The 12,988-nt window shown below is 41.7% G+C and overlaps 1 protein-coding gene across 5 annotated transcripts in view; it reads left to right on the forward strand.

Moving 5' to 3' along the window:
• The first annotated feature begins 333 nt into the window (after positions 1 to 333).
• The window catches only part of U2SURP (U2 snRNP associated SURP domain containing), a 47,231-nt gene continuing 34,576 nt past the window's right edge, over positions 334 to 12,988 (forward strand). For 3 of the 5 annotated variants that reach the window (XM_080349308.1, XM_080349312.1, XM_080349309.1), the window contains exons 1-3: positions 334 to 486; positions 7,903 to 7,950; positions 12,824 to 12,922. In XM_080349308.1, the coding sequence (XP_080205434.1) occupies positions 442 to 486; positions 7,903 to 7,950; positions 12,824 to 12,922 (192 nt within the window). In that variant the 5' untranslated portion in view covers positions 334 to 441. The remainder of the gene's footprint in view (positions 487 to 7,902; positions 7,951 to 12,823; positions 12,923 to 12,988) is intronic. The other 2 variants (XM_080349310.1, XM_080349311.1) reach the window with 1 other exon arrangement.

The raw sequence follows: 12,988 nt of genomic DNA on the forward strand, positions 1-12,988 counted from the left end.
CCCTCACACGGACGGCGGTGCCTCCTCACGGCCCGGGCCGGGAGTGCGGGTGTCGGGTGGGCGCGGGTTCCCGCCGCTGGGTTCCCGCCGCTGCCCGCCTCAGCGCAGCTGGTTGCCAGGCAGATTTGGGTCGCCTAGCGACTTCATTTGAGTTTTATTCTGCTAATGTGCGAGCAGGAGGCCCAGGAGGGACGCAGGCCCCGGCCAAAGCGGGGGACCGCGCAGCCGATGTCCCCGGGGCTGCCCCCACCGCTCCGCTGAGGAGAGGGCACGGGCACGGGCACGGGCACGGGCACGGGCACGGGCACGGGCGCACGCCCCGCCCCGGCAGAGGCCGCCCCATCGGTGCCTCGGCCATCGGCTTTCCGTCCTCCGCTCGCGGGCTCGGTGGGATCGGCGCTCGCTTCCTCGCCGCTAGGGCTGAGCGAGGGGAGAGGCAAGATGGCGGACAAGGCGCCCAGCGGGTCGCAGAAAGCCAGTGGGAAGGTGAGGCCGTTCCGCGGGGCGGTCCGGGGCCCTCCGCTCCGCCGCCGGGGGACGTGGTTGCTGCCCGCCGGCGCGGCGGCGGGGCTTGGGAGTGGCGGGGCTTAGGAGTGGCGAGGCGCCGAGGCGCGGGCGGTGCGGCCTGCTCCGTCCCTGGTCTCTGCTCGGGGTGACTGCGGGCCCCGGGAGGGGGTGGCGAGGCGGGAAGGGGAAGGCCTTGGGGGATCGGGCCCCTCCCGGGGTATCCCCGCTCCCCGGGCCCGCCCTGGACACGTCTCTGTCCCGGGCTGGCGGCAGCGGCTTCCTGGCGTGCCCGTGGGCCGCGGGGACGAGGAGCGGAGTCCTGGCGGAGCGCGCTGGATACGCAGCGCGGGCCGGCCTGTTCCAACCGGCACATCACCGGAGTCGGGTGGGTACGGTTCGCTAACGGCCAGGTGTTACCCGTGCGCGTTTCATTTCTCCTGTGCTGGGAGCCCTGATCGCCCCGTGGGCTGGAGCCCGCGTGGAGTTCCTTTCCAGCCTGCGAGTGTGAAAGAAAACGATAATTTGAGGCCGAGTCACTTCTTTTGATTTGCGATGAAATTACCAATTTCACAAAATCTGTCGTGGTGTTCTCCGCTCGTTTCACTGTACCAGCTCTGCTGGGGTGGGAGCTGGGCGAAGTTCTCAGGGCCGCGCGGGGGCCGGTGGCTGCGGGGGGAGCAGCGCGGGGCTGCCCCGCTCGGAAACCTCCCGCCCGGAGCAGGTGAGACGTGGTCTGGGGGACCCAGCGGCAGCTGACGATTGAGGGTTAGCATAAATGGCACTCGCTTTCGCTCAGCCTTGTTGCAGGTGCTAGGCCAGAAGTAAATCTTCCAACTTTTTAAACTTGATTTTGTGTGTGAGTGTGTAAGTCAGTCAAGGGAGAAGCCACGTTTTGGCTCAGGAATTTCCAGTGCTATATAGATTAATGATCTTAACTCGTTTTTGTATTCAGCTAAAACTGTTTTGTTTTTTTTGTTTTTTTTTTTTTCCCTGTTTGTTTTTTTGGTTTTTTTTGTTTTTTCTGTTAGGAAACTAACTGAAATGTAGTTACCAAGAGCCTTTGCATGTTTGCCCAGTTGGTGTTATTAGAGTAGGAGAGTTTTATTTTTGTTTCCATTTTATGGTCTATTATAAGTACTGCCAGGAAACTTTGGGGTTTTTTTTGCATCTTGCCTTTGGCTTGGAGCTGCAAATAAGAGCTGGACAGAATACTTTAGTAGTAAAGTAGGTCTTAATTTATGGAGAATGTTTTCCAGGGAATAAGACATTTTGGGATTTCAAGAATAATTAGACATAAGATAATAATTAAATTGTCGATTACTGCAACCGATAACATGGTACACAAAATCAACCCAGATGTGGTCTCTTTCTTTTCACAGTTACATCACAGACTTTTTTTTTTGGTCACTTACTGTTTCTGTACTGATGACATTACTTTTTAAATATACAATAATAATTAGTTTATAATAATTGTTTTCTGTCCTAGTTCTCAGTTCTGCAGAGGTATGTGCAGACACTTAATTCTTCACACTAAGTCATCCGTCCCACTGAAGTCAGTGGGACTACCAGAGAATGTAAAGTCAAACCTTAGTCGAGGCCTAGTGAGGAGGTTCTGTGTTTTGCCATCTTTGTGCAGTTGCCCCGCACCGCTCCAGTTCCCATTACTCTGGCTGTATATGCTGTGTTTCCAGTAGTCTTTTTCCCTTGATTTACATTCTAGATCTTCGTATTGTTTCGTATTGTCAATATTATTTTATGTACCAAAGAAAATAATGATAGTATGTACCTGGATCCATTAGAATGTTTTTTCTGGAAAGTGAAATAAAATAAGACATGCCTGGCTCTTGGGATTTATTTCCTTCAACATCAACATTCTCGAGGGGGGCAGGGTGTATGTGGTGTCTTTTTTTTTGCCATTTTATGAATGTTTGTGAAATGTATATCCATACAGATACATCTTTCTGCATACATCTGAAAAATATAGCATAGCAGCACTGAAATAAGTAATATTCTTATTTTTTGTAATGAATTTATTAATGCAAGGATAAAAATGTGTATTTTTAGTTGAGCCTTTATGAAAATGTTTATGGTTTAATAATCTAAGCAAATAACCATTTTGCTCAATTTTTAAGGTTAAATATAAAAAATTCTGATTTTTTTAATCATTTAAGATTCATTTACTTATCAAAATGGAAGTTTTAGGCTCAATTTGTTTTGGTGCATTGTATTTGCAAGTTGTAAGAATAATTGTACTTGCAAAACAAATATATCTTGTAGGCTCCATAGGTTATGTTTCAGTGGCAGTTCCAAGATGTGCCTTTCCTGGCTTCTAGCCTTCTTCCTGGGAAGAATCTGATTCACTATTTGAAAACTTGTTGGAGGTGATCCAGGCCCTGGTCCAGGAGCACCCATTGCCTGTGTCACTGTGGTGGTAGCTGCTTTTTATGATACTGGCAGCTTCTGAATAAGATTGAGAGTCTCCGATGTGAAATACGTTGCAAAAGCATCATCTGTTCCTTTGTCACTTTGAGATTAGGATTAGGATAGCGAGATACATGGTTGAGATTTCCAGAAATCTGAATAGGAAAGAAGGGCAAAATTGAGGAAGAGAAAGTGGAGATTGCTTCAAGACTGCACTGGGGGTCAGCGTAGGGTATGATTCTAAAATGGCAGATACTGATGATATTCCGTTATTATCCTGATGTAATGAAATATTAGTTGCTTGATGACTCTGACATTTTCTTATTTTAGCTTCTGAGAATAGTGATTATATTGCATGTCCACTGCTCTTACATATTATACTGTAGAAATTTGGTACGATGTGGCAGAAGAGATTATCCACTGTGACCAAGCTGTAGCTTTCCCGTTTTTCATTCTAAAGCATTTCTTAATCTTACATGCATTTCTCAGACTTTTGAGTAAGTTATGTGTTAATTAAATATTGAAAAACAGTGATTGCTTGCTTATGAATGGGCAACTTTCCTTGGTAAGTTAAAGTGTATGAAGAGCAGCAATGTAAAATCTCTACAGGTTGTGAACTCCAGTTAGATGTAGCATTCTGCAGGATCATGAAATTCGTGATCTTTAGCTTTCCTTGTATTGTTCAGCTGCTGACCAGGAGGAGAGGCTGAAGCATGTTCCTCTGTCTGTTGAAACATAGAAGATGTCTTCCTTGTTTCCTCTGTAGCAGTACAAAGTTAAATGTTCGCAGCTCGTGTTCATCTGAATTTAAGGATATAATGGAATAGCATTCCTTGCAAGTATTTTGAAAAAAAAAAAAAAAAAAAAGTTTGCATTTACTTTGATGCCTTCAAAGATGTCTATTTAAATAGTGAATAATATTATGATGCATTATTCCAGTGAATTTAAAGAGTAGGTGGATTATCTATAGAATAATCTGGAGGTGTTGCAAGCATTTATTTTCTGGAGAGTCTGATAGGGAATGGAAGAATAAAAAGGACAAGTTAGGCTGGAAACCTCCCTGCTTTTGCTGCATTTTAGCATCTTAATTAAGGCTGTGATTCCATTTGCTTTTCCTTGTTATCAGTGCTGGAACAAACCAGTCCCAGCCTTACCTACTTTTTCCTCGCAAACATTTTGCTCCTTAGTTGATTTGGCATGATTTGGGGTGGGGGGAGCCTGCTATGAATTGGGAACTGGTTTGGCTGAACCTCCTCATTGCTGTCTTTCCTGGGTGACCAGTTAGATTGGGAAAAGTGATCGAGTTCAGTGTGAGCAGCTGCCCACTATGGGAGCAGAATCAATGGAAGGTGTTGAAACAGGGCAAGAGTGTTTTACACAAGAGTTTCTTGTAAACTTTACCCTGAAGCTATTGCTTTTTGCAAAGGAAGGGCTTTTATTTATGTTTAACTTGTAGCCATTACAGTTGTAAAAATAACATTCAGTATTTGGAAGGCCATGGATTATCTCCTGGATTTTATTGGCAGGTTTTGTTGCTCTTTTTTAAAAAACAAAAATGATGCTGTTTAGTAAAACAACAAAGATACTTGATTATGTCATACAGCACATTTTAAATACTTATGAAATAATGGCATTGTGTCAGTTTTACCCTGAGATTGTTAAATTTGGAGAAACTATGAAGAGCTGAATTTGTGGGCACTTGCGCTGCTGACAGGAAGGAAGATCTGGGAGAGCAGTCATCTCTTCTGTGTTTTCTTTGGAAGTTGCCATGAAGCTAAAAGAAAATACAAACATCAGAATGTGCTCTCTGCCTTGGCTTTCTGATAGGAATTTGTCATAAATCTCAATAATTTGTATAGTCCTTTGGTGATTTTTTTTTTTTTTTTTTTTCCCCCTCCTCTCAAAGACTGAGTAAACTTGGCTAGACTCAATAATGGAGCTTTGAGCGACCTGACTTCCAAGACTGTGGTTTGACAGGGCTATATTTTACTGGAATGCCATTTCCACAGCCTGCATTGCTACTTCAGTTGTGCTGGCACAATTCTTTGAGGGACCTCTGAGGTGAAAGAGATTGGGAAAGTGATCCAGCTGGAAAATAATCTGGTTTAGAAAAAAAAAATAGGTTTCGCGCAGAGTCGTAGAGGCAGTGAATTATGAACAAGAGGACATTTGTAGATTGTTTATGCTGATGATCACTGAAAGATGGATCCATTGCATTTTTTCTGTCAGTGTTTTGAGCATGAATGAGCTATCCTTATGTCTTAAGACATCATCAGGCGCAGGACAGAGCTTTGCAGATGTTTCTTTCAAAAGTTAGTTCAGTTGAGCTGCTTAATATGATGAGGAGAAAATAATCATGTTCCAGGTTTCAACACAGGTGAGCTCCTCCGAAGTGCTCCTCTTTGTGAATGTTAGAAAGACACTGTGATTGTGCTGAGCCAACTTGGCTGGTATTAAGGAATCAGAATCGTAACAGAATTGCCCCTTTTGCCGAGGCAGTGCAGATTGATGTGAAGTGCAGTACTTTGAGCATTAGTTTTTTTAATAATTCCTATTTAGAAACTGGCAGATAGTGATGCGTAATTTTGTCAGGAATCATTTAATGTTGTGCTTCATGGTGCAGTTTCTTGGATGGTCAGAAGCAGTGTCAAAGGTATGAACTAAATTTATAGATGAAAAGACCTTAAAAGTAAGGGCTGTTTAAAAAGGGTAATAACGTGGCTCTGCAAAGCTGCTCGTTGCTGTGCGATAAAGTTGGTCGGAAAGGCAAAACTGCTCTTAGAAGTTTTCAGAGTGTACCTTAGCAGAAATTCTGTTGATTGGCTAAAGCTCAGGATGGGTTGCTCCACAGTGCTGTCGTCTCAGCAATGTGGGTTGGGGAGCTCAGGGACCTGCAGACATATTTGATCACTGGCTGCTTTCCCGCTTTTAGTCAGCAGAATCTCTTGCATGCCGCCATGCCTTGAAAGCCTTTCCAGGCAGTATCATCTGCTCTGTTGCTGGAGAAACGAATTTAATGTCTGTTACTTTTTTATGTTCTTCCTCAGGATATTATGTCTTAAGTGTCATTGTACTGAGCATTGGTTCAGTTTGTTACGCTATGTGATGCCTTGTTTTTTGTCTTCCCTGTAAGCAGCTTCAGCACCCATCCCTGTTGGAAGGTGTCGCTTTCCAAAACCTCTGTAAATTAAAAAGATATGAAGAATTGAGAATTAATCATTTCATTCTGCTGTTGCCAAACAGCCTCCTTCCCTCAGGCAGTGCTGGTCTTGACTCTGTCGGTATGCTAAGGCGGATGGTGTTATATCAGTCCACCTTTGAGATTTTTGATTTTTCTTCTTAACCGCAGGTCTGTTTTGTGGCAGCTTTTTCTTTTTTTTTTTTTTTTTAAGGGTGGAATTGTAACTGATATGTTGATTGCCACAGGGTGGCACCTGGCAGCAGGAAGAATGTAGTTTTTGAACTCTGAAATGCTTTTGCACAGTATCTATCTTTTATCTGTGTGGTGTGCTGTACATCCATAAATTCTGTGGGGGAGGGCAGGTTTCCCTAGGCTACATTTTTGCAGTATGTAAAGCTGTGAGTGACAGATTTGAGTGCCATAGGCAGTTGTGAATCACAAAAAATCCAACACCAGATACAGAGGACAAATTTGCAGGAAGTGGTATTAGTAAAAGATGCTAGTGATATTTGCTTCCACGTGTATTTTAATGAATTGGTATTGGTACACGTGAACTGAACTTTCTTTTAACTTCTATGCAAAGATGTGCCTCGTGAATGCTGTATAGTGTTGCAGGTAAGTGGATTTGGGAGGTCTTTGTAAGTAAGGCATATTTTTTTTTTCCCTGTTTGTTTTTTCCCCTCTTTCTCATTTTTAAGAACACCCCAAGCATATATTCTTAGGAGTCTTTTGCTTGTCCCTTTTAAGGGTTGTATCTTTGTGTCTCTTTGCCTTTGTGGACCTAGTTCTGGTTCTTGAAGTGCTGTCTACCATTTTTTCCAAATTGATTTGACTGCAAAACATAGGAATATACTTGTCCAAAGATAAACGTTGCTATCTTAGTTGATGAAAAACTATTATGTGAAATGAAAACAAGGTCTAGTAAATTATCTTGTAGAGTAGCATTTGGTGCTTGTCTGTTTTGGAAGACTGAAGATGAGCACCTTATATTACTATTTCTGGTGGAGGCTATAAATTCTTGTAATAAGGAGAAATGCTAATGTTCTGTAACTAATGGACAGATTTCAGCTAATGCTAATGTTTTATTTTGAATGAAATTTCAATTTAGATATGAATCATGCATCATATAGTTGTATCTTTAATAGTAGCTGTTATGTCAGTGAGGATTTCTGGAATTTGGGCATTACATAATTTAAAAATGTGTTCAGTCCTGGTTTTTGTTTGTTTTTTTTTTTTTTTTTTGAAGCCTGTCCAAATTTTTATATATATTGGTTTATGTGTTAAAGTTCAGTTACAGTTTAAAGTAATAAGGTTAGTTAGTACATACAAATTGGACTTCAATTAGTGTTCTTGTGGTGGCCAGCTTCCACCTATGCAAAACATACTAAGAGCAGTTTTGGAAATGAATTTATAGTAAGGCAAATATTATCAAGCACTTTATGTGATCCTTAACAGGTTTTGATGAAAATTCCTGCAGATACAGTGTGACAAATTTAATATTTTTTGCTTGCAGTGGTGTTAGTGGCATGTTTATAAAATCCAGCTGTGGAAATTCAGATGTTTTTAGTGGTGGCAAGAACAGTCTATCCTTAATCCCTTGTTTGCCTTATTTTGACATTGTTCATGCTGTGACCCTGTTCAGATATATCATTAAAATACATTACATGTATCCTTGTGTATTTGGATGTTGAAGTTGAAATAAAAATCACATTTGAAGAACTGAATTAAAAAAACAGAGGTTATTTGACTGTTTCTTTTTTCTGTGCCTTACCTCCTCTTCATTCGCTCTTCAGGTCAGAGCATCAGATGCAGTACACACCACTGGATCTGCTGATGCACATGTAAGTCCAAAATATTTAAAAACAACAAAAGAAAAACCCAAGCAAAAAAATCCAGCCAAACCCACAAACTCAAAATACGCTTGTTCTCTAAAGAAAACTACTTGCTGCAGGCAGAGTGATGTATTGGGTATCTAATCTGTAGGTGTTTGTAAATGAACCATTGATTTTCATGTTTAAAAATTTTCCTTGAATCTTTCAAACCACCACAACTGTAGGAAGCTCTACTGCATGATATTGCATTCATAATAGATACTGGAACAGCAAGAAGCTGTAAGGACTCTGTATATGTTTGTCTCTTAGACTAAGAAACAGTTGAAACTACAAGGTGATTATCACAAGAGTCACTGAATATTAAAGTGTCTTTTTGTCTGCAGTTGGCTTCTCAAAAATGAGATAGTGCGGCCCTAATTTCATCCTTTGTATTTGTTTCTAATAGAATATCCTTAAAGCAAGAGGTAAAATAATTACTTAGTTGGTTTTTTTTTTACCTCCCACTGAGGAGACCTTTGTGTGGTCATGTGGTTGGTACGTTGCTTGACGGTCCACATATTCTGAGCTAAAATGAAAACAGGCAGCAAGAGCCAAATAGTGTTAATACCAGACAATTCATTCTGTGGTTTTGATTTTCTTCAAGATTTCAATTTGATTTTTGTATATGAAGAAGTCCATTAGCAGCTGTTAAATTGCTTGTAAGATAACATTATTCAAGTTATGATAGCAGAAGCTTTTAACAAATGGGTAGGTCCTTTTATTGATTTACTTTACTTGCTACAATTTGGAAAAATTACTCTTAAATTTCTTTTGAATATTTTGTGTTGTTCATGGAACTGGGACTTCAGTACTTTGTGCCTTCTTATAGTCAATACAGCATTATGTTTAATAGGAGTTTGCTTTCATACAGTCATTTCATTACTCAGCTAAATGTTCTCTCTTTGCTTCTGTCATTTGCTTTACCCTTGTCGCTTGTCCTTTTCACTGTATTCTTTTCCATCTTTTGAAGGAGGAAGGCCTTCAAGTTTTTTATAGCTCTGTTGCTAGGAGTTCTATGAAGCTACATGTAGTTAATAATAATGTTATAATTGCCTACTGGAATGTAACTGACAGGCATAAATTAGTTCAGTTCTATTAACTTTATATTGCTCCAGCCACTTCAAACGTGTGTGTGTGTTTGTTTGTTTATTTTTCCTGAGACCCTTTCTAAACTGAGGAGAACTTAGTGCTAGAAGTCTTGTTATCTTACAGCTGCTTCCCTTGTGTCACTAGAATACATATATTCATGTGGCTGATCTGCAGGTATCCTGTAACGCTACTGTGAGATATTATTTCCTGATGACATGATAAGCCTTGGGTAGGAGTGTGGTGTTTGTTTTGTCTGCATTGCTGTGCCATAGCAATATGCCCACGTTTTGCTAAGATTATATATTGTTTGTCATGCTGAAATATAAATTGTCTTTCAGACAACAGGAAAAACTGGATTTTATTAACTTTAAAAACACACATATGCATGAAAAGCTCCTGATAACCCTGTCACAGCAGCTGATACTGACAAACATAGTGCCGTAAAACAGATAACTCCACAGACAATGCTGTATTCATTTGTAACTGATAGTTTTCCTTTTTTATGATGAAGTAGGGAACATTTTTCAAAGAAATACGAGCTGTTTTGGTCATATGCATGGCACAGATGTAAGAGGTTATTTGTGATACTAAACAAGGATTATAAACTGAAGGTATTTCAAACAGTTGTTTTTCACAGTGCTTTTTTGTATGTAAAAAATTTTGAATATGAAGCTGATACTAGAAATAAAACCCTTTACAAAGAAAATTGCTGCTAGAGGAAACTCTTTTTGCAGTTGGCATCTGAATTTTTTTAATAATAGGACAGTTAAGTTGTTCACCTTATTTGTCTTGATATTTTGCCAAATTGAGCTGATTTTTATTTTTTTTTAAGAACTGTCATTGCAAAAGCGATAGTTTTAAGCACCACTGTGCCCTTTGTAAGAGCATCCAAAATATTTTGAAGATAAAGGCTAATAGCTTATGTTTTGGTCTTTGGGGGCTTTATTTTCATGGTCTGATTCTTTATGAATTACTGTGTTAAGCTAGGAGTTCCCAGATGAGTTTCTTGTCTTTGCTTTCCTTTCCTTACCATTGCTCATGTCTTCAGAATGTGGTCTTCATCCTGCTGTCTTCTTTATGTTTTACTGTCTGTCAACTACCTAAATAGAATTTTAAGAATTCCAATTCCATATTCTCAAGAAATGACTGTTATGTGAAGTCCTTCCTTCATCAGGGTTTGAAGAAGGGAGGAATGAAGGTTAGGTTACCTAAAATAGAAAGAATCTAGGAGCTAAATGTGAGATCTTTTTGTTTTATTTATACCTCAAGAACACATTTTCTTCCTCAGGGAAAAATACTGTATTTAACCTTGAAGTACAATTGAAATTTAGCATCCATTTTGTTCTTCAGTTACACCTGTTCAACTGTGCACAAACATTCTTCTGGCCAAACAGTCAAAAGAGCTTATAGAACATTTTGTTTTTTCGTCTTGAAACTGCAGTGATCAAAAGGAACTGTAGTGCAAAGCATGTATTTCCAAAGGTTTAGGAAGTGTGTGTTGTGTAGCAGTAAGATCTCCAGGCTCTTAAAACAAGTACCCTTCAGATTTCAGCTGTGTTTGAATAACTTATTAAAAGCTTTCTCATTAAACCAAGTATGATTTGTTTTTAAAAAAAACATGGATTTAATTTTTTTGGTTCTGTTAGATAATGGTAAGTTCACAGAGAAGTAGAATCACAGAATCATTTGGTTGGAAGGGACCTTAAAGATCATCTAGTTCTAACTCCCCTGCCACAGGCAGGGACATCTTCTTCTAGACCAGGTTGCTCAAAGCCCCATCCAACCTGATCTTGGATGCTTCCGGGGATGGAGCACCCACAACTTCTCTGGGCAATCTGTTCCAATGCCTCACCACCCTCAGTGTGAAGGATTTATTCCCTGTATCTAATCTAAATTTCCCCTCTTTCAGTTTACAGCCATTACCACTCGTCCTATCACTACATGCCCCTCCCCCCGCTTCCCGCTCCCAGCTTTCATGTAGGTCCCCTGTAGGTACAGTAGGCTGCTGTAAGGTCTCCCTGGAACCTGGAACCTTCTCTTCTCCAGGCTGAACAACCTCAACTCTCTCAGCCTGTCTTCAGAGGAGAGGTGCTCCAGATCATGTTTGTGGCCTCCTTTGGACTCATTCCAGCAGGTCCATGTCCCTCTTACGTTGGGGGCCCCAGAGCTGGATGCACCACTCCAGGAGGGGTTTCACCAGGGCAGGGGGGCAGAATCACCTCCCGTGGCCACGCTTCTTTTTATGCAACCTGGAATATGGTTGGCTTTCTGGGCTGCAAGCGCATATTGCTGGGTCATGTTGAGCTTCTTTCCAACCACGTCCTTCTCCTCAGGGCTGCTCTTCATCCATTCTCTACCCAGCCTGTATTTGTACTTGAGATTGCCCCAGCCCAGGTGCAGGACCTTGCACTTGGCCTTGTTTAACTTCATGAGGTTTGCCCAGGCCCACCTCCCCAAGGCTGTCAGTGTTCCTCTGGATGGCATCCCCCTTCCCTCCATTGTGTTGACCATACCACACAGCTTGGTGTTGTCAGCAAACTTGCTGAGGGTGAGCTCAATCCGACTGTCCAACAAAGATGTAAAACAACAGCAGTTCCATTACTGACCCCTGAGGAACAGCACTCATCACTGGTCTCCGCTTGGACATTGAGCTGTTGACCACAACTCATTGACTGAGACCATACAGCCAGTTCTTTATCCACTGAGTGGTCCAGTTTAGAGACAAAAATGTTTTATGGGACAGTGTTAAATGTTTTGCAAAAGTCCAGGTAGATGACATTAACTGCTCTTGCCTTATGCACCAATGCTGTAAGCCCATTGTAGAATGCCCCCAAATTTGTCAGGCGCGATTTGCCCTTAATGAAGCCATGTTGGCTGTCACCAGTCACCTCCTTATTTTCAACGTGCTTTAGTATGGTTTCCAGGAGGATCTGCTCCGTGATCTTGCTGGGTACAGGGATGAGACTGACTGACCTGTCGTTCCTGGGGGCTTCTTTATTTTGCTTTTCAAAACTGCGGGTTGTGTTTCCCCTTTTCCCATCAGCAGAAACTTCACCGGGCTGCCATTGCTTCTCAAATATGATGGACAGCGGCTTAGCAACTTCATCTGCCAGGTCTCTCAGGACCTGTGGATGCATCTCATCAGGTCCCCTAGACTTGTGCACCTTCATGTTCCTTAGGTGGTCTCAAACCTGATCTTCTACAGTGGGTGGTTCTTCATTTTCTCAATCCCTGCTTTTGCCTTCTGCAACTTGGGTGGTGTGGGTAGAGCACTTGCCAGTGAAGGCTGAGGCACAGAAGTCATTGAGTACCTCAGCCTTCTCCATATCCTGGGTAACCCTGTCTCCTGTTTCTTTCTGGAGGGGGCCAACTGTTTCCCTCGTTTTCCTGTTATCACCACCATACCTCTAGAAGCTTTTCTTGTTGCCCTTGGTGTCCATGTCCACATTTAATTTTATCAGAGCTTTAGCTTTCCTAACCTGATCCCTGACTGCTTCGACAATTTCTCTGTATTCCTCCCAGGCAACCTGTCCTTGCTCCCACCCTCTGCAGGCTTCCTTGTTGTGTTTGAATTTGTCCAGGAGCTCCTTGTTCATTCATGCAGGCCCTCTGGCTTACAGGAAGCCTTTTCTTTATTTTGTTCAGGTTAAGTCACTTGAGGCAAACAGTTTCTGGTCTAGACCAAGGTAAAGAGTAACAATATTTTAGTTGTTTTGTAAGAAGTCTAATGTTTGTTTTCTTACACCTTTTGCAGCCTCTAATGGAAAGCAAGCTTAAAGCATTCAGTATTGGCAAAATGAGTGCTGCCAAACGGACTCTGAGCAAAAAGGAACAAGAAGAATTAAAAAAGAAGGTAATGGTATATAATGAAAATTCTGTTTTGTATGCAGAACTGAAATGTTTGCTTTTAGATTACAAT

This window comes from Nesoenas mayeri, assembly GCF_963082525.1.
Source record: "Nesoenas mayeri genome assembly, chromosome: 9".
NCBI lineage: Eukaryota > Metazoa > Chordata > Aves > Columbiformes > Columbidae > Nesoenas > Nesoenas mayeri.